Source organism: Hemibagrus wyckioides, linkage group LG23, assembly GCF_019097595.1.
Source record: "Hemibagrus wyckioides isolate EC202008001 linkage group LG23, SWU_Hwy_1.0, whole genome shotgun sequence".
Classification (NCBI taxonomy): domain Eukaryota; kingdom Metazoa; phylum Chordata; class Actinopteri; order Siluriformes; family Bagridae; genus Hemibagrus; species Hemibagrus wyckioides.
Genome location: NC_080732.1, coordinates 17,290,284 through 17,312,668, shown reverse-complemented (window position 1 = coordinate 17,312,668; position 22,385 = coordinate 17,290,284). Strand labels below are relative to the sequence as shown.

The window sequence follows — 22,385 nt, the reverse complement described above, 5'->3', positions numbered from 1 at the left end:
CATTAATGTAGTGTGGAACAAAAGAAGAAAAGGCTATTCAGGTGTTCGGTCACGAGTGTACGAGGCTCTGTATCGAATGATTGTCTGCACTTTGTGGTTAAAAGGAATGGTTTGATGAGCACTACAATGAGTTTTTGACGAGAGGTGTTGACCTGGCCTCCAAATTCCCCAGATCTCAATCCAATCGAGCATCTGTAGAAAGTGATGGACAAACAAGTCTGATCCATGGAGACCCCACCTCTCAATTTAGAGGACTTAAAGGATCTGCTGCTAACATCTTGGTGCCTGATACCACAGCACACCTTCAGGGATCTAGTAGAGTCCATGCCTCAACAGGTCAGGGCTGTTTTGGCAGCAAAAAGGTGGACCAACTCAATATTAGGCAGCTGGTCATAATGTTACGGTTGACTGGTATATACAGAGAGAGACAGAGATGAGTTTTAGCTTGAACTCAATAGGTTGCCGGGTCCAGCTCATGTTTAGTTTGTTATTTATTTATCGTATAGATTGGAGCAATTTTATCAGGAAATTCTTCCAATACTGTTGCACGGGAGCTCCATATTAATGAGCAGTGGCTTGTCTCCCTTCTAAATGACTGACTTTTTAATATAGAGCTTTAATCCTATGTGTAAGGGTGAAGCGTGAATGGAAATTAACAGCTGATTAAATCATCAGTCGTGGCTTCAGGGCTCTCTTACCCAGCAGGACCCTGGGTCCTGCAACCAGAGCTCCTTCAGACTCCTAGCTGAACTCGATGTGATTAATTGAGCACACAACAGCGAGTCCCGAGTCTCGGGCTGAATCGAGTGGAGGAAATGGTAGCGTAGCCTATCGTCTGTAACATTACGGACCTGTATAGAGCCATTACTGCTGCAGGAGCATTAAAATTTAATGAGAGCATGTCTTAAACGTGGTGAAGGATGTTCATCGATCATGAGCGCTGACTCTAGAGGGGAGGAGAGTGTACTGTACCTCGAGTGTAGTGAGCACAATCTTCTCGACGGAGGAGAAGTACGCCTCCCAGAGAAACTGCGTCTGCTGCCGGAGGGAAAGGATCTTGTCCTGGTGGATGGAGCGGATAGTGGAAGGGATCTGTAGAGGGGGAAAAAAAAAAGAGATGTTTGGAGGAACAAGAACTTCTCATGGTTTATTAGAAATGACTAGAAACAGACATTTTTTTCCTCTAGGCTTGATGATTCTCAGGGTTTTTCCCCTCCATTCTGCTTCACCTCTATAGCAAAATATGTATTGCTTCACCACAACAGAAATAAAAATACACTGACCAGGCATAACATTATGACCACGTGCCTCATATTGTGTTGGTGCACCTTTTGCAGCCATCCTGTACTCTGACATCTTTCTCTAGAACCAGCATTAACTTCAGCAGTTTGAGCAACAGTAGCTCGTCTGTTGGATCGGATCACACGGGCCAGCCTTAGCTCCCCATGTCCAACAGTGAGCCTTGGCCGCCCATGACCCTGTAGCCGGTTCACCACTGTTCCTTCCTTGGACCATTTTTGATAGATACTGACCACTGCAGACCGGGAACACCCCACAAGCGCTGCAGTTTTGGAGATGCTCTGATACAGTGGTCTATCCGCCATCACAATTTGGCCCTTCGTCAAACTCGCTCAAATCCTTACTCTTGTCCATTTTTCCTGCTTCTAACACATCAACTTTGAGGACAAAATGTTCACTTGCTGCCTAATATATCCCACCCACTAACAGGTGTCATGATGAGGAGATACTCAGTGTTATTCACGTCACCTGTTCATAATGTTATGAACATTATGTTCGGTGTGTATATTATATATATATATATATAAAATTCAACTGGAAAGAATATTACTCAAAAACTACGTTGAATTATTTAGCATTAAGTGATTCTCTAGACATCCGGACCTCGAAAATCCAGGAAATTAAAGTGTTAATAATGACAGACGATGCATAATTATCTATATATTGGATAAATAAGCATATAAAAAATAATCTATAAACATAAATAATGTCAATTTTGGACCAAAAATACAGCACTATTGACTAGATACAGATTCCTTTGAATCCAAGAGAAGGAGAAAAGGAGATTGGCTGTGCTCTCTGGGTAGGAGGGGCGGACTATCTCTCTCTCTCTTCTCTCTCTCTCCCTCTCCCTGCATGTCATTCACAGTAACACTAGCCAATGGTCAGCATTTGTCAGCTTGTGTATGTGGAATACAACAGATAGCGCTTTTCTCCATGTGTGTTAATTTGCTCTACCCTTTAAACCAATCTCCAAAAACCTCATGTAACCTCAGATCCACTTGTCCAGCATTCTTTACTGATTTCTATGCATTTTTACATATTTCTTTTTTTTTTTTTTTAAATCACACATTTTTTAAATCCATAACAATTTATATGGAAGCCACATCTAATCACCTTTCTGTCTATTAGTCTAAAGGAAAAAAAAAGATTAAAAACCTATACAAATTCAAGGAAATGAGACTGAAGTGGTTTTTATTTTTAATGTGAATGCTAAAATATTAAAATAAATAAATAAAATGCAAAATGTAACCTTTGTATGTTTTTAAAACAAACGTTTTAATTTTTTAGCGATTTACTTTTCCACTTTTAAACACCAGACGACGTTCCAGCTAAGATTTCCCTGTCATTTTTTTTTGATGCACTGCTTTTCATTTCTTACTGAATTCACTTAAATGTCATGGACTTGTTTTAATTACCCATAACCCACTCTGGCTGCTCGATGTTTTTAAGTGCAGAAAGAAATCCTAATAAAAACACTGCGATGTTGAGAAATCAGTGTGCGCTCACAATTTGCTTAATGGCGATCAGATTGACGGCTGAAAGAAGTTAAACAACTCGATGTTGGTCTGTTCCACAAAGCTGATGGATTCGGTCTGGACCCCCGGCTGAGGGTTTTGAAGATGTGATCGGTGCTCTGACACACCAGTCACCGGGCAATTACAGAAATGTATCCGGCCGTAATGGCGCCGAGATGGCGAGCGAGACTCGGATGAGAGGCGTGTTAAATGCGCAAGACGTGCGACTCGGCTTGTGCTGGACCTGTCGCTCTTCTAACCCCTGTTTCCTTTGGCCCTAAGCTGCAGCATGCAGGAGATTCGGGTTCGGTTCCAGCATTTCAATTGCTCTGTGGTTTGTTCGGAGAATCCTCTCCGGGGTGTTTAGCTAGCAGCGGTATCGGGGTGTGAAAATATTCTGTGGCATGACAGTTAGGGGTAAGGAAAGCAGAGAGAGAGAGAGAAAGAGAGAGAGATAGAAAGAGTGAGAGAGAGAGACAGAGAGAGAGATAGAAAGAAAGAGTAAGAGAGATAGAAAGAGTGAGAGAGAGACAGTAAGAGTGAGAGAGACAGAGAGAGAGAGAGAGTCTGGACTGTTTTAGCTGAGGAGGGAGGAAAGAAATGCTTCTTCAAAATAAAATATTTATTAGCTAAACTGGACGGATACGCTGACTGGAAATAAATAATAATAAGCCAGAAATCGAACTCAAACTCTCTCCATTGTGGAGTCGCCGAAACAATCCATGGGGTGGAGTTTAACCTGATCTAGCTCCGCCCACCCGGGTGGAATCAAGGCAGTAAGTGGGGACAGTCTGATGTGTTCCATGCCGTGTAAGTGTGCTGTTCTGAGTGGTGTAGGTTAGGGGAGGTGTTAGATCGAGGTAAGCTCCACCCCCCGGACGTTTCGTGATGCAGTTTGTTACCTGTAAAAGCAGCCTCTCGTCCCCGATGACGGCCGCCATGTTCCAGTTGATGACCTCGGAGAAGGGGAGCTCCCAGCCATTACTGAGCACGACAGGAACACAGGCGGCCTACACACACACACACACACACATTTCAGAACACTTCATTTCAGTGATACATTTCAGTGATAGACCCTGTGTTTGTATGATATACTCATCACACAAAATATCAAGTGATTTTGTCCAAAATCACTGGAAAACACACAGCTGAAGATGTGATGAGAGCAGAAAGAACTGATCTACTGCTCTTCAGTTATAAAGGAGAGAGAGAGAGAGACAGAGAGAGAGGAAAAGAAAGAAAGAAAGAAAGAAAGATAGATTTAGATAGAGATGGAGAAAGAAAACATAAGGAGAGGGAGAGAAAGAGAGAGAGAGTAAGGGGGAAAGAGAGAGTATGTGAGAGAGAGAGAGAGTGAGAGAGTATGTGTGAGAGAGAGAGAGAGAGAGACAGAGAGAGAGAGAGAGAGAGAGAGTGAGAGAGTATGTGTGAGAGAGAGAGAGACAGAGAGAGAGAGAGAGAGAGAGAGAGAGAGAGAGAGAGAGAGAGAGTGAAAGAGAGAGAGAGTATGTGAAAGACAGTGAAACTCAGCAGGACAGTGATGTGTTGATGCTCAGGCTGGAGGCGATGGTGATGGTGATGAGAAGAGTGCGGCTCGTAAAGGGATTCAGTGTCACATGAGAAACAGCAGAGTTTCAGTTTGACAGAAGGCTTGATGATGGATTGCTTCATGACCGAGGAGATAACCCGGACACTGGAGCGGGTAAAAGCTGATGGGCAGGGGGCGCTGTAAAAGGAAAATAATCAACAACTATCCTTATTTATTCCTTTTATATCAGAGCAATTTCCCAACAGTGAAGCTTTTATTTAGTGAAGAACCATGGATCAAGGTCCATCATGAACACACACACACACACACACACCCTATTACTAAAGTGGTAATAAAAAGTAAGCAAACAATCAGAGCTTAATTATTCCAGCTAAATCCTGTTTCACATCCTGAAACGACTCCCTTCCTTTTATTGTCGAATCCTTATCTTTTTCGATTGGTTGGTTCCAGCTGTGTGTGATTGGACCGCTCTGTGACTCAACAATAACAAAAATGGAGTCACAGCGTGTCGTATAAAGGTGTCTTATACGGCGTTCCACAGCTACAGAGATAACGGCGAATGGGCCGCTCGGAAACGTCCCCATACACGCACTTACTTAACTGTCCTGGCCGTGGAATAACAGGAGGACATGTTTAACAGGGTTTGTGTGTGTGTGTGTGTCCGTTAATCTGTTAAGCAGGAAGCCGGTGTGTGATTGGCTGCTGCTCCGTCGCGCTAATCCCTTCAGCGTCATTAACGAGATCTGCTGAAATACACACTGTTACAGTCACGGAGCGCTAATGCGGGGGAAAAAAGAAAGCAGCAGCACACAAAGCCTACGCACAACACATGGATACGTGTGTGTGTGCGCGCATGTGGACTATAAAAATCAGATCAGCACGGAGGACGCTGAGTGTAATGTTTTACACTCACACTGTAGCGCACCGTAATGCATGCAAGTGAGTCCCAGAAAATGATTCTGGATCCAAGAAAAATAAATTCAGTGTCTAATGAGAACTATTTCATTTATTTCATGTTCATTAATGTGTTTTAAATCAAAAGGTTGAGGAACAGTGAAGGAGTCGTGGGCTCTGTTCTTGTTAATCCTAGGAAAGGAGGCGTGGCCTCTGATCCTGTCAATCCCAGGAAAGGAGGTGTGGCCTCTGTTACTGTTAATCTCAGGAAAGGAGGTGTGGCCTCTGTTACTGTCAATTCTATGAAAGGAGGCATGGCTTCTGTTCTTGTTAATCTCAGGAAAGGAGGCGTGGCCTCTGTTACTGTTAATCTCAGGAAAGGAGGTGTGGCCTCTGTTACTGTCAAGCCCAGGAAAGGAGGCGTGACCTGTGTTACTGTCGATCCCAGGAAAGGAGGCCTGGCCTAAAATCTCTATATAAAAAATTCAGGCATGGATTTTCAGAAAATGTTATAAAATAAATTAAATAAATTGAAACACCACCAAGAAAAGAAAGAAAAAATGTAATTCTAAACAAATTCTAAACAAAATGACTGTCCTATGCTTAAATAATATTAGCGTAATAATAATTATTAATCTAAATCACGTATTCAATAAATCAATAAATCAGTCAGAGCTGAAACAAAAACGAAATTCACCTGTAAAGCCTCGAGGAATCGGAAGGAACCCAGACGCCGTCCTCTAGGCACCAGACAAAAAGTGGAGTTGTGCAACATTTCTTTGTAGTCATACCTGGGGAAAAAAAAAGAGAAGAAGAAGAAGTAGATAAAGACGACGTGTTTATATTTATTAATTCTCCGGAATCTCTCATGCCAAGGAACTCAGGATGGAGCCAAGCTGTTGGACGAGCCGGCACGGAGATACGCGAGCCGCGAGTTTCCGGCGTCTGATCCAAAGACAAGTGCAGACCGGTAACGATGATCTCCGGCATGCTTTGAAAAGCCGGCAACAGATAGATAGTAGCTGGGGAGATTCTGTCTGAGAGACTGGTTTATCTAGAGGTGACACAAACTCGAGTGAGATCCTGAACTGGAAGATTTTCAGTAGGATTTGTACTGCATCGATGTCGTGGGGGGGTGCTGGTAGGGGAAAATAATCAACGACAGAGAGTTACTGCTACAGCCCTGAGCTTCGTTTCTTAGATCAGATGTTGTACTTTTATCCGATTTTAACTAATGTGACTATTTGTCGAAGGCTACAAACATGGCCATTTTTGAAGACGAGGATTTCTGGATGTCACAGAGGCGACTATTAGAAATAGATCAGGATAGCAAACAGGATTATTAGTTGGGTGTGTAAACATGATTTTTTTTCCTGAAGGCATGAAAACGATTGCTTTTATTTTGTTAACAGCATGAGTACTAGTCAGACGGGAACATAATTAGTTATAATAAACAATTATTTTCCGAAGAGTTTAAACATGGATGTTTGACGAGTCCACACACACACGCGCACACAATAATCTATATCTAGTCTTGCGTGTCTAGTCATTTCCTCGCTCTTATTAAAAAATGGCCAGCGGTCGTGTAACAATCCCGCGCTCTGAACTATCCTTTACACTCACAGACACACATTTACTGCCCCGTCGCCCTCATCGACTGGAACAATCAGCAGTTGGCTGCGCTCACTGATCTGATAAGAGGGGAACAGCAGAACAACTGTGTTTCCGCTGTCTTGCACTCAGAAATCCTTTCAGTCAGTTCTACGAGGCGGTGTGCGTGTGTGTGTGTGTGTGTGTGTGTGTGTGAACCCGGCGCTCCGGACGCGAGGTCACGGCAGGATACGGGGCTTTAGAGCAGAGTTTATTAGGAGCTACTGGAGGGAATAAAGTTCGACTAAGGGGGTAAAGTGTGGTATAAAAGAGTCTGGAGTGTTTTAAAGTGGAGTAACAGCTAGACACGAAGTGAGACGCCCCACACACACACACACACACACACACACACACACACACACACACACGCATGACCTCAATGACCCTGCGTCGTTCCTTTATTTGGAGACGGAAGGGGAAAAAAAAGTGAGTGTCTCTGTCAGCACTTGGCTCCACAAGCTGTTTGGAATTCCTAATTGAACATTCCTTCACTGTTCCAACGCTGAGGCCTGTCTGACCGGGTTCCTCCTCCTCCTCCTCTTCCTCCTCCTTTAGCAGATACTCAGACTTTTTCCTCCTCTCCTTCTTTAATCTCTAATCAAGACGAAGTGACGGGAAACATTCCTACCCTTATCTTAGGGAAAGGCTGATGAGAAAAATCACAAGATAATAAAAATCTTCTATCGTGGGCTCTGGGTATCTTACTGTTACTACTCTGAGCATCTGAGACAGCAGTCTTAAATTCTCTGTCCATCCATCCATCCATCCATCCATCCATCTATCAAACATTTGAGGAATTATCAAGCATCACAATAGACAGGACAGGAATATCTAAGACACTGGTCTGTCTGTCTGTCTGTCTGTCTATCTATCTAATCATTTCAGGAAATATCAAGCCTCAAAATAGCTGACCGTAATTACAATGCACTTCCAATGATCAATAATCCAGAACCAGTACAGAGACTTGTCTCGACTACATTGTAACCTACGAGGTGACTAGCGTGATGCCGCCGAACGCTGCTTGAGGTGTTAGCATGACGCCTGGAAAACTGATGTGTTTAAACAGAGTGCATGTATACAGATGAGGACATGAATGATAACATGAGGACTGAAACACTAAAGCGCCGCTGCATCGCTCTCTTTTATCCCACTGCACCTCTATAAGCAGGTGGTTGAACGACACTGTGTGGTATGAAACAAACTGACCGTCAGATGGTCAATAAAAAAAATATAATGGTTAAAAAAAAAAATTTTTTGTTCATTAAATCACGGACTTGTGTTTAAACTCAAACCTCAGCAAAATGTCAAATCACTGGGTAATGAGGTTTTTTTCTTTTCTTTCGTGGCCCCTCTTCCTCCTCCTCCTCAGTGAGGATGAGGGATCAGTGGTGATGGAGCCACAGGGTTTGCTGGCAGCGCTGCACACACCGAGCTTTCTCACACGCAGCACTGAAAGCTGCCTTCATCAGACGCGCAGGTCAAGTTGCACCGAGTCTCTGAGAAAAGCTAATGCATCACAACTCGACGCCACACACACACACACACACCCTAAGAAACAGTGTGTGCCTGACACTTCCACCTCATGTTACAGCGACTGAAGAAATGCTGAAAACCACACAAAGAATGTTCTAGAAGGCTGTACTTCCTGGTTTCCAGTATGGATTACATCACGGTTCAGTTGACAATACAGACTTCAAGGAGCCCAAAATTCATGAACATGAACTCAGACTATGTGGAAGTTTGCTGTTTGGAGTCACAGACGTCTCGGTTTCGTATCTAGACCTGATATGATTACAAATCAATTCTTTTTACATTTTTTAAATATTATTATTTCAGTATTACGTATTATTGTAATTAATTTTGTAATATTTATTATTGCAGTAAGACAATTAAAATTACAATTAGACAGTTAAAAATTTAATTTAAAATGATTAAATAAAAAAATTAAATTACATTTAAAATGATTTTTAAATTAATTATACATAAAAAAGGATTAAAATAATTTTAAATCTAATTTAATTTTTTTTTTAAATAATTTTAAATTTAATTTTGATACAAATAAATAATGCATTTCCAAAAAAAAAAAAAAAACCCTTCAGTTGAAATAAATGCACTTGCACATATTTTGATCTACTTTTAGTTGCTTGAATAAGAAAAAGTGCAATTTGTTTAAATATTTAAAATATAGAAATATAGCAATTTATTAACCATAAAATTATGTAAGCAAGTTACTAAGTTACTTAACAGGTAAGTAAACAAGTAGGTAACTTAGCTAAGTAACTTTATATATTCAGGCCAGTAATTTATTTAGTAGTTCAGTAAATAAGTAAGTAAGTAAACAAGCTTAGATGTAAATAAATACAAATACGAGTTGCTTAAGTAACTTAATATGCAAGAAAGTAAATATATAAGTTTATAAATCAGTTAGTAGTTAAATGGATAATTAAAGAAGCAACTGCATAAAGTACAAAGCTATATATAAATATATAGGTAAGTAATTTAAAGTCAATTAAGTAACTAACTATGTATGCATATAAATGGGAGTAAATAAATATCCAAATATATATTCGGGTAAATAAGTAAGTAAAAAAAGTAAATAACTAAACTTGTAACTATGTATGTAGGTAGAAAGTAAGTACCTTAATTTAAATAAAATCAATAAAGTTATTTAATATTAAGTTATTTAATAAGTATGTACACGAGTAGCTAGCTATTTATGTAGGTAGGAAGTAACTACCTTAAATTACGTAAGTATGACGTTAAATTTTAAGTAAATAAAGTTACTTAAGTTATTTAATAAGTATTTCCGTAAGTAAATAGGTGAATAAATAGGAAAATATTTGAATAATTGAAGTAATAAGCACTTAAAAAAATAATACATAAGTATGTAAATAAGGAAGTAGCTAAATATATTTTTAAGAAATTTACTAAGTTAGTAACTAAGTATGCCTTTAAATAAGAAAGTAAATAAACAGTATCAAAAAAATATTCAAATATATATTCACATAAATAAGGTAATTAATTTAATAAGTAAATAACTAACTAGTAACTCTGTATGTAGGTAGTAACTAATTTAAGGTAAGTAGGTTAGTAATTATTATTTATTAATAATTAATAATTTATTAATAATATTAATTACCAGAAATTTAGGAAAATAAAGTTACTTAAGTTATTTAATAAGTATTTAGGTAAGTCTAAAGGGAAATAATGGAATAAGTAACAAATTTGAGTGGTTGAGACGAGTGGTTAGATAGGGTGCTGATACCTTTGAAGGCGAGTGGATATGTCACCAGGAAACACGTCACGCAGTTCCGCAAATTATGCTGAGCGTTTTGATGTCACGTTTGTATGTTATGATTTTAATTTTGCGATTCTACTTATCCTGGGGATTGGCGCACACGTGATCCGATGTCACCAGAACAATAATACTTAAGTGGCTAAATATATATGTAAGAAATTTACTAAGTTAATAACCAAGTATGCTTTTAAATAAGCAGGTAAGTAGCTATGTTTAGAGGTTATATTAGTAATAATCGAGTAATAATCAGGTAAGTAAGTAAATACAGTAACTAAGTTCATACTGTAAGTAAACAGCTAAGTAACTATGTATGCAGGTAGGAAAGTAACTACCTTAAATGAAGTAAGCAGATAATTAATAACCTTAAAAGTAAGTAAATAAAGCGAATTAATAACTAAGTAAGTAAATAAGGAGGTAGCTAAATACGTTAGCATGCAAGACGTTTACCAAGCAGATAACGAAGAATTTGTGTAAATAATAAAGTAAGGAATATCAGCAAGAAAGGAAATAATTTAATAAGTAAATAAGCAGGTAAGAATATACCAAGTAAGTAATAGCCAGGTAAACAAGTAAACAAAGTAAATAAGCTGTTAAGTAAATAGCTAAGTAATTATGCATGTAAGTAGGTAAGTAATTACCTTGAATGAGGTAAGCAGTTACCTTAAAATATGCAAATTAAGTTAGTTAAGAAGTAATTAAGTAAATAGGTGGGTAAAAGTAAAAGACTAAAGTAAATGCACTGAGAAAAAAATATCAAGAGAACTGCAGTCTTTTTCCTCTCCCTGACTCTCACATAAGAGAAACACCGCCCCGCTCCTCCACCTCCTCCCTCGCCCACTCTCTCTCTCTTTCTTTCTTTCTCTATCACCATCACCACTTTGAAACTGTTTTATGAAACACAGATTTCTTTCATTCTTCCCTCCATCCATTCTCAGCCAATGCACAGAATCTTCCTCAGGAAAGGAACATCTGGTGTATATTTCTTTTTTATTATTATTACAGATATCCTACAGCCAGCGGTTATTATTCTCCATCCATTACATGACACGTCTAACAGAAAGTTTGGAAACCCGGTTAAAACGAGTCGATGTAGTGCAGCTGAGGGAGAGAGAGAGAACAGGAGGGGGAGGGAGAGGGAAAGGAGGAGAGAGAGAGAGAGAGAGAGAGAGAGAGAGACAGACAGACAGACAGGGAGAGACACAGAGAGAGAGAGACAGACAGACAGGGAGAGACACATACACAGAGAGAGAGAGAGAGAGAGAGAGAGAGAGGGAGAGACACAGAGAGAGAGACAGACACACACACAGAGAGAGAGAGAGAGAGAGACCTGCCGAAACTCACATATCTGTTCTTCTGAGCCTTTTGACGTCGACTTCACGTGGAAAGTGCGACCCGAGAGTTCGGGAACTGACCCCTACTTCTCGTCGACGTCACGTGAACATGCGCCCCTCTCACATATAATTAGAACCCACACTTTTGGCTGCTGTGTTTATACGTTGGCACTGTTGCCGTAGTAACCGGCAGACTGGCATAAACCAGACTATTAGAGATGAAGGCTCACTTGGCAACAACTGCTTCACTCACACACACACACACATATACACAGGAAACCTACTTGCAATGACTGTGTAATTAGAACAGGGAAAAAACACACACACACCAGCATTAAAGACAGACACATGTCGGCTCGACAGAACCGCCCACCGCCATATCAACAAATGGAGACCTGACAAAACACAGAGCGGAAAAGGATGACACGTCAATTATCCCGCCAGAGCCGCTGCGACACTTTCATACGCTAATTACAGGGTGTGTAATTGCAGGTCAATGGCAGATTTAAAGCCCACATGACGCGAGTGCTGTGTGGGAGAGATCGGCAGGGTGATTGATATCGAGCTCGCAATGACCGTACCAGCCGCGTGCCATAGTGCGATATATACGAAGTCTCTCCAACGCTGACGTGTGGACGGACCTGGAGGATTGAAACGGCGGGAAAAATAGAAGAGTCGAAGTGATATTTAGGAAGAAAAGACTGTCCACTGTAAGCAAATGTTAGTCATGTGACCTTCAGGTCTTTAGTTTAAGTGGAAGGACAGGGTGGTGTGATGTCAGTCACAGTTAGCACTACTTTATTCCTCTGATATTGCTAGTTCGGTGTATGTTTTATCCATTTATCGCTACTTCCAACTCTGCGGAACAAGTTCTTGCTCTCTAACCCAAGGCAAAAAAAATAAATAAAATCAACGTCATGTGATACTTTTTATCCGTTTCTAGCTACACTTCAGTGAGAAGCTGTCTAACATTCCCTGAATGGAGCCAGAGACAGATAAAGAGAGAGACACAGAGAGAGACAGAGAGAGAGACAGAGAGAGAGAGCGAGAGAGAGAGAGAGGCAGATACAGACGGGGGGAGGGAGGCAGAAACAGACAGAGAGAGAAAGAAAGAGAAATAAAGAGAGGGAGAAAGACAGAGAGAGAAACAGAGAGAGGAAGAGAAAGAAAGAAAGAAAGAAAGAAAGAAAGAAAGAAAGAAAGAAAGAAAGAAAAAGAAAGCAGTTTAATAATAAAAAGTTTGCATCTAGCACACTAGAATATATAGATAGATAGATAGATAGATAGATAGATAGATAGATAGATAGATAGATAGATAGATAGATAGATAGATAGATAGATAGATAAATCTCAATCTCAACAATCTGTAACAAAACTCTGACACTGGAGACTCCTTCCACAAACGTTAAATGAACGCGTCCTGTACGAATTGTTACTATGGAAACAATAACGTTTGAGAACAACAGAATTCACGTTAATTTTATAAAGCCATTTTGCCATTTGCCACTCTGCAGCTGAGCGGGCGGAAATTTCCGGAAAGCTTCCGTGTGCGACGTTTAGTACGCGTCTTTATAGTGAAACTTATGACAGGAACAACACTTTAAACACCAAAAGTCTTAATGTATCTACATCTTTATTTATCTCTTTAAAGTTTGCGCTGTCTGTGTAACGTCTCGCGTTTTATTGGCTTAATGTCTCATCAGTTTCTAAATGGAAAACTTTACAGATTGCATGGCTGGAAATCAAATGAGGACTGGAATGAGGAAAAACAATCTGTTTTAAATTGCTCGGCTCCGACTGGAGGAAGGAGAAACTGCTCCCGAATCACTCAGTAACCACTTCTCCACCACTTCTGCTCTGGCATTAGGGAGACAGAGACGCTTTAAATTTGATCGCAGAAAGCTTTCTGCTTTTATTTCCATTCATTCTGCCGGCAGACGCTTTACGAGCAGAGAGGCACGAGGCTGAGAGCGCAGAGAGGAAGACTGTAATGATGTCAGTCACAGGCCTGCCAGCAGCAGTGATGAGCTGAATCTAAAATAAATAAAAAATATACTGATGAGAGTGACCGAGCCCGAGAACAACAAGCAACTGAGAGAGAGAAAGAATTAGAGAGAAAAATGGAAAAAAGAAAGAGACAGATAAAGTGTGGGACAGAGAGAGAAAGCAAGAAAGGAAGAGAGAGAGAGAGGGAGAGAGAGAAAGGAGGACAGTGAAACAGAAAGAAAGAAAGAAAGAAAGAAAGAAAGAAAGAAAGAAAGAAAGAAAGAAAGAAAGAAAGAAAGAAAGAAAGAAAGAAAGAAAGAAAGAAAGAAAGAAAAAGAAAGAAAGGTGTGAGAGAGACAGTGACAGAAGGAGAGAGTATGGGAGAGAGATAGAAATAGAGAGAGAGAGAGAGAGAGAGAGAGAGAGAGAGAGAGAGAGGATTAAAGACAGATGGACAGATAGAGAGACAAAAACGCATGGGGAGAGAAAGACAGACCAAGTTGGAGAAAAAGACAGCAAAAGAGTCTGAACGAGAGAGAGAGACTTGTGAGAGCTGTGACAGAGCATGTGTGAGAGAGAGAGAGAGAGAAATAAATCCTTTTCAATCCCTCACACGTCCATTACGCTGAGCTTTTTCAATAAGCTGAGTGGACACAGGAGGTCAGAGGGCGTTTCCCTACCCGGGTGTGTGACATTCATATCTTACTGATACACAACAACACCACAACACTGTGATTGGACACAGTGCTGACACTAAACCCTGATAGACTCAACACACTGAAACCAATAAACCCACATCTCAATATAACGAATATTACAAACATGATAAAGACATTATAATACTTATATCTCAGAAAAACAGACTTATCCCCATATCCGTATACATCATCCAGCCCTGCTCTCTCTCTCTCTCTCTCTATATATATATAATCTCGATGTGTGTGTACCCTGATGTGTGTGTAAAGCATATTGTGCCTCATTTTAAGTTTATAGTGATAAAATATGAATATTATCCAGCCCAAGATACACGTTAGTGTGTTTAGAAGAATAATTAATCTGGACGCTCAGTTAGAACTGCTGCTGAGAAACTACACAAAAACCTGATACTCAGAAACTAGACTTAAAATTACCTTCAAGAGATCTCTCTCTCTCTGTTTCTCCCCCTCTCTCTCTCTTTCTTTCACTCCTTCCGTCTCTCTCTTTCTTTCTCCACCTCTCTCTCATGCTCTCTCTGTCTCTCTTTCACTCCTTCTGTCTCTTTCACACATGCTCTCTTACAACTCTCTCTCGATCACGATCTCTCTCTCCTTCTGTCTCTCTCTCGCTGCTTCTGTCTGTCTCTCTCTCACAACCTCTTTCTGTCTCTCTTTCCTTCTGTCTCTCCCCCACTCTACCTCCCTCTCTCTCTGTCTTTCTCACAATTTATCTTTCTCGCTTGTCATCTCTCTCTCTCTCTCTCCCTCTCACAACTCACTCTCTCTCTCCGGGTCAAAACAGTTCAAGGGTGAACCTGTGCAATTAATTATCTGCTGTGTTAGTCATTAATTACTCCGTTCTGGTCCAAAATTCCGAATCCTCCAAGTATTAGTCTGTAAAATTAGATTCTAATCAGAGTTGATCATTCTTTAAAACAAAAAACCTGACACTGACCTCAAATTTATTACGCTTCAATTAACGAGAATAACTGAATTTAATCCTTACTCAACTCTCAACACAGAGAAATGTGCTCTAAATAAGGAACAAACCACCGTGTGCCATGCGACTACAGGAAAATAATCAACAACATGAATGTCACACGAAAGGGATTATTTTCTGATTTCTGAGGTGTTTTATTCTACGTAGAACAAAAAAAGTTCGCTAGCAAAGCGTAGCCTTCTCTGTCCTGAAGACTTTCACGTGGGGGAAAAACCTACCTCTTTTACATAGCACTAACACTGAAGACTCCTGTAAACAATCATCGCCTCACGATATCAACGATGATGTCGTTATTTGTTAAATAACAAAAATCTGTTTATCGTTAGATAGACTTGAAGAATAGGGAGATATTTATTTGTTGGACATCTCTGGAGCTCGGGCTAGTACGCTCTCCACCCTATGAGTAATAGAGAAACTAGAAAATGGCGTCAGTTTAAACCCGCTATGTCTTGGGTCAGCTTATTGATAACTGATGGGGAAAAAAATGCTTTACGTGGGCGAGCTAGGTTCTTTCTTCACCAGTTCACTAGAAACTCCATGCTGAGGTACTGTGGGTGATTCCACCGCTCCAAAATAAAGAGCCTTCCAGGCCAAAATCCAACACAATGCTGATTCATTCAGCTTGGAAAAACCAAAGCTCTGGAAATTCCCATTTAAATAAACTGTTCTGTTTAAACATGTTAACGCAAAGGGTTAACTACTGAATGTATTTTTTGAGCTGACAATGAACTCGATCTAAATTCGGCCCGGATGATTATCCCACTGAGGTGACTGAGAAGAGATAAAAATCAAACAAAGAGGAAACTCGCTAAAGTTAGACAGATTTGTGCACCGAGATAAACATTGAGAATTCTCAGAACTGTCATAAACACCATGAAACTTTCAAACCACCAGCTGCAAACAAAAAACACGCTGATGCTTATGGTTTAGCAGCTATTTAGAAACCACTTGTAACCATAGCCTGATATCAGAAACCACAAGATGTTGTGACGAACCCGAAATGAGGAGCTGACATCAAGCAGAGGAAGCAGTGCAAACAAACAAACAAAAAATGATCAGAAAACTGGCTTTTTTTGGAAGCGGATTCAAGATGCGTGCTCTATCGCACTCGACTGTTGATCTCGCCAGAAATGGGGCGTTTTTAGCCTGATGACAGAGTGAAGCTTATGGAGGTTTCGTGGAAGTCAGTATTGCAGGCTGTGGTTGTAGAAGCTGTTGAAGACCAACGCTTCCTCAAGCTGTGGGGATTAGTTGTGGTTTCAGCTGCTTGATAACCACGGTGTACTTGCTTCTGAGCTGACTAAAAGAAATACAGCTCGTTCGTTTGTCTTAGGTTTTTAAACATGCGTTTCTTTTCCCTGAGAGTTTGGTAAGTAAAGTCAGGACAGGTTCAAGAGAATCAAACCCAACGAGATTCTTTTGAAAGTGATGGTCTTGGGGGCCACTTTAAACGTACCGTGACGTGGATGTGATTGGTTTGAGTTTGGACATGATGGTGAAAGGCTGGTCATGGTCGGCGGAGGAGACGGCAAGTCTTATCGAGTTTTGCAGAACTGGAGCAATTGTGATTATTTAACTTTGGTTGGCGAAAACTGAGTTGCGAAATCTCCTGAGAAAGATCCTGCACCATGACATGGTAGGAATCCAAAAAGCCTTGTTCTTCACCTTCTGAATGCTGGTACCACAGCAAAATAATTGAATATAAGAATGCTGTTGTTGTTCTTTCGGCTGCTCCCTGTTCGGGGTTGCCACAGCGGATCATTTAGTCTGAATGTTTTGATTTGGCACAGGTTTTACGCCGGATACACTTCCTGAGGCAACCCTCCTATTTAAACTGGGCTTGGGACCAGCACAGAGAGTTAACTCTTCAGTGGCTGGGTTAGCTCCCTGCCCAGGCCACGGGATCCTGCTGGCGGACCACCGGGAGGCTAAAATAACTGAATATAAGAGTAATAATAATAATAAAAGCATGAACCTAGTACATGCTACATATGGAATCGCACAATTGATTAACTTGAGAGAATAAGCCACGCCCCCAAACAACCAAAATTTGCAAATTTTTCAGGTCATGTGTGGAAACATGTAGTAAGCTAGAAACTATTAGAAACTGCTAATGCTGAAACCCTGCAATATCCAATAAGACTGGAGAAAAAAATTGAAATAGTGAGTATCAGGTGTTTGGCAATACTCTGCGCTCTGATATCAGGGATGGAAAATGGGATCAGCTCTACACTGGATTGTAGATAAAACAGCTGCAAAAGAGCAAAATGTAAATCCGAGCCAAAGCTGCTGATGTATTCAAACAGGCCTCCGTTTTCCCATTAGCCGCTCCAACTTCTTTATAACAATTCATGTGGTTTCGTCTGCCTCATAAACCCTCTTCGAGAAGCCATACGCTACAAGCGCACCATTTCGCCATTTTCCTCGGTTCAGCCATAAAGCAGAACGCTGTTTTTTTTCCCCTCAGCTGTTAGAAAACAGCTGTTCGAGACGTGGCAATGAAGAGGTAATCTGGAGAGAGCTGCAGGCTCTGAGATCTCTTAATTAAAAGCCATGGGAGTGAGCTGCGTGGAGGAAGGAGAGGGCTGAGAGGGCTGTGAGGTCATGACCCCTGCCGAAGGTGATCTGCAGCACATACAGCAGGGGCATGCTGTGTCCCCGGGACAGCCTCAGGAACTCGTTCGCCGTGCTGGGCCAGGAAGAGAGGCCAGAATAGAAAAATGGCTCTGCTACAGAACACTGCAGTGCAGTGGGTTCAATTCTCACACACACACACACACACACACTTACTTCTCAACTATTGTGCTACAACCACAGGAACTAAGACAAAAAATCTGTCATAGAAATGCTACAAAACCTGAAAGAGCTGCTGAATATATAAAAATAAATATGTCGGGGTAGAAAAGAAATCGTTGGATGAAGCCAGATTTTTTATAAAAGTTTACTTTGCAGGCTATGCTAACTGTCCTGTGTAGAAGTAGATGTATAGAATTTTTATCCTGAGGTAAATATTGAGATTCTTGATTGGGTTTTTTTTTTTTGACGTGTAGTTTCCTTTCTCTTTCCTGTAAGTGCTCAGCTCTAGTTAGCACACAGTGCTAAGTTTAATGACTGTGCATTTGTTGCTATAAACATAAAAACATAAGGACTACATGTGAATTTGGTTAGCAGCCATTGCTAAGTGAAAGTTACAGTGTAATATTTGTACAGAATCATTTTTCAAACATTTTACCAGCATGTGTTAGGGAAATATTGATATTCCTAATGTTTTGGCCTGGTTTTCATTGTCCCTTTGCCTCCGACTGCCTCTGCCTTTATATTAAAGGTAAAAACACAAAAACAAAGACCTACACGTGGGTTTGGTTAGCATTCATGGCTAAGTGTCTCAATGAAGCCTATCTTTAACTATACACATTTTTCTCTTAGTAATTTTCTATCACATCTGAGGTAAATGTTTATATTCTTGATTGATTTTGTCTGGTTTCCGACTGCCTCTGCCTTCATATTAAAGGTAAAAACACAAAAACAAAGAGCTACACGTGGGTTTGGTTAGCATTCTTGGCTAAGTGTGTCCATGAAGCCTATCTTTAGCTATACACATCCTTTTCTTAATGATTTTCCATCACATCTGAGGTAAATACTAATATTCCAGATCTTCTCAGGTTTTCACAATCAGTCTGCCTTAATATATATATTGTTTTGTTTGTTATCGCATCAAAGATTTAACTAGTTAGCTAAATCCTCAGCGATAAGCTATTTTATTCTTCAAGCTCATATTTCTCTGTTGCCTAGCAATAAGGTGATTTATGTCCAGCATAATTACCTGAAGCGGTTTATAATTAGCAGTTTCTTTAGTCAACTTTATAAATAAATTTTAAAAAAAGGCAAACATTTGAGCCGAATGGAAATAGCTTTGTGTGGCACAATAACCTGAGAAATGCCATTTTACCATTTTAATGACATATCTGAGGAAAATATTGATATTCTGGATGATTGTCTTGTTCTTGTTGTACCTTTAAACTACACATATTAATAATAAATACACCTACATGATGACCTAGTTAGCATTTGATGCTAAGTGGAATTAAAGTATAACTCCCACTATATGGCATCTCTGAGTTTCCTAAACATCCATCATGATTCCTTCTTACATCAATCCTATCAGTTCATGCTAATCAGCTACGTTCTAGCTAGCTACATCATCTATCATCTTGACCCGTTATTACCCAGTCTCCAAGCAACACATAATGGCAGTTCCTGATTAGTAATCTCTTTTGCCTTTGACTTTTTCCAGAAATCCACCTCAAACTTGTGAGACAGATGGAGACATGTTTTGTCTGAGAGAGACTGCATGAGCTTCAGAGTGTCATGACCCACTGTGCTCCACACCATCTGGTTCCTTCGTACACATTTTTCCACATCTCTGAAGAAGCACCGGTATGGGAAAGAAAGAACGAAAGAAAGAACGAAAGAAAGAAAACATTACCAAGCTCAAACAATATAGCTATGCTAACATGAACGGGCTATGAACACTATGTTAAAGGGAAATTCTAGCATGAAACGTTTATATTGAAATATTTGTGTTTTTTGTGCTGATTTGTAATTAGCCTTCCAAAACCTATTGCTAGGACAGATACAATGGTGCTTAATATAAGGAAGAAATTCAACAATAGCTGTTAGCTTCTAAAAATAATACCAATAGCTTATTTTCTCTTTAATCATTATCCGATAGTTAGCAATCTACCGGTTGATGAATCCGGTCCCGAAGGTGGTGGTATCAGCAAAAATGCTAAAGCTCATCTGCTTGATCAGACTGTATAGAAGAGAAAGGAAGACAGCTGGCAGACTGAAGGATTAAAGCGCCGCTGCAGCGCTCTCTTTAGCTAGAAACCAAGCAAGGACTAAATCTCACAGGCAGCACAATTAGGACTACAGGCAGTCGAACGGCACTGGGGGTAATGTTTGAGAACCTGCACCAGCGGAACATTCCAGTCCACAAGCACTTCGAGTTAAACTGTAACATTCTCTAAAACAAAGAGACGGGGTGCGTTTATGCCACAGGCTGTTCTTTTAAAAAAAAGTACTGACGCTAAGCGTGTGTGTGTAGGAGGATGGCAGTGTCTTTAATCCCTCACAGAGAGCTCTGCGTTGCTAAGAACACAAGATCGAGCTGAAGGAATGTCCGCTTCGAAAGGAAAGTGTATGTTATTGGCGTGGCACTTGGCACACACACTCTCAGCGCTGACAAACTCATTCAGTCATTCTCTCTTTCTCAGATTCTAATGACTTCTGCCTTCCCATCCCATTATGCTAATTTCCCATAAACCCAATCAACGCCCAGATGCTTTATTGATCGCCCGCTTCATATCTCTTTTCTGCGATTTCTCACTGCAGTGGTTAAATGATGGTTATACGTTTGTATCCACACACATTAATTAACCATCAACCGCTAATTTCCATTAACTAAACAACTCCAAGCATGAAGCCATACTTCTTGTGTTTTCCAGCCAGCTAGCGAGCGCTTTTTTGAGAAGGGAATATGGATTGAATATGTAAAATGTAAAATCCACAGCCGGCTGATTGTTGGGGTTCTTATCAGTTTCATTTCGCAATGCGCAAAGCAATTCCTCAGGGCTTAAGGAAAAAGCCCACACAGAGAGCGCACACTCGAACGCTGACCTCGCAAGTGAGGTTGGATCTGCAAACCATCTGGAAAATTAAACTGAATCCTGGAAGCGGTGTACAGTTGCAAGTATTTGAGTCGACTACTGAGTGGACTACTCGTTTTTTATTACCTTGACTCAGTTGATACTGTGTATGTGTGTTTGTATACTGAATGATGAAGAGAAAATGAAGAGAAAACCTCAGGCCAATAAAATCTGCTAAAATGCATTCACTTGGTAGTAGAATGGTGGAACGGCAGGTAGAGATGCTGATTCGGATCTCCAGGATTGCTGGATCGTTCCCGAGTTTAGGTTACTGTCTGTCTGGAGTCAAACATGTTCTCTCTCTTTGTGTGATTTTCCACCTGGCTCTGTTGATCCATTCACCTTCCAAAAAAACATGCTGGTTTATTAGCTTTGCTAAATTGTGTGTGTGTGTGTGTGTGTGTGTGGAGTGTCATCCGGTGTGTGGATTTCTGTTCTGTGCCCTGGACTGGTTCCTACAAGGATAAAGTGTTTAACATAGAAAAATGAAATTGGAAATGAAACTGGGTTATTTTTTAAAGAAATGAGGCTTTGCTAAACACCTGAAATTGTCCTCTTAAACCAGTGAGGATCTGGCAGTGTATTTATTCTACATCAGTCTTGTTTAACCCATGGCAGCTCCAAACCTCTGGAAAGTTCTAGTCATGACATTGGAAACAAAAAATCCTGAAAAGATTCATTCCAGTTCATCCTCCTGTTCTCTGTCCTAATTCCAATTCTGGCGAGAACACAAGCCTTTCCATTAAAGGAGAACCAAAAAAAAAAAAAAAAAACACTTCCTGTGGAATAGCTGAAAAAGAGCAGTTTGGGTGGCATAACACGGGGAAATGGGGCATTCTGGGACCTGGAAGATCAGATATACAAGTTGTGTAATCCAGGTTTCAAGCTGTAGCATATGGAATATAATGGTCCTGACAATGGTGATAGTACTAGCAAAGCTAACTTTTAACCATTACCGATGGCACAATTTATATTTATGAGAATTTTTTTTCAATCCAAAATGGCAAGTGCGCTATAAACAAACAATATGGGAGCAGAAACGAGCTTAATTTCATTTGCTGCACTAACAAATTAAAATGGAAAAAAATAAAAAGAAACTATCAAAGGATTCCCGCAGAGCACCGAGGTCCCGGGTTCCTGGAGCGCCGCTGGAGTTCAAAGGAGGGATTCATAAAAGATTTAGAGTCGCTCAGAGCACAGGCTCTTGCTGCCTCACCGTTCTCTCTGACCTCGGGTTAATTTATCTAATTGCTACACAAAGGAGGCGCATCGGCCCCTTTTTCGCCGACCCCCTTATCCACACAGATTCATTACCCGTTCTTTTCATTAGTCCCTTTCTCTGGCTGTTCCACTGAGCCTTTGAATCTGAAGTTGAAGGCATCCTTTTGTAGACTGATCAAAAGTGCGTAAAAGGGCCGATGGATACAGCGAGTCGGAGGGGTTCGAATAGGAGGCCGG

General features: G+C 40.5%; 1 protein-coding gene across 2 annotated transcripts in view; it reads right to left on the bottom strand.

The window, feature by feature from the left end:
- The window catches only part of ext1a (exostosin glycosyltransferase 1a), a 53,379-nt gene that overhangs the window by 6,000 nt on the left and 24,994 nt on the right, over nt 1-22,385 (bottom strand). For both annotated transcript variants that reach the window (XM_058376260.1, XM_058376259.1), the window contains exons 2-4: nt 5,957-6,050; nt 3,719-3,826; nt 973-1,092 (exon numbers count right to left, since the gene is read on the bottom strand). In XM_058376260.1, coding sequence (XP_058232243.1) covers nt 973-1,092; nt 3,719-3,826; nt 5,957-6,050 — 322 coding nt within the window. The remainder of the gene's footprint in view (nt 1-972; nt 1,093-3,718; nt 3,827-5,956; nt 6,051-22,385) is intronic.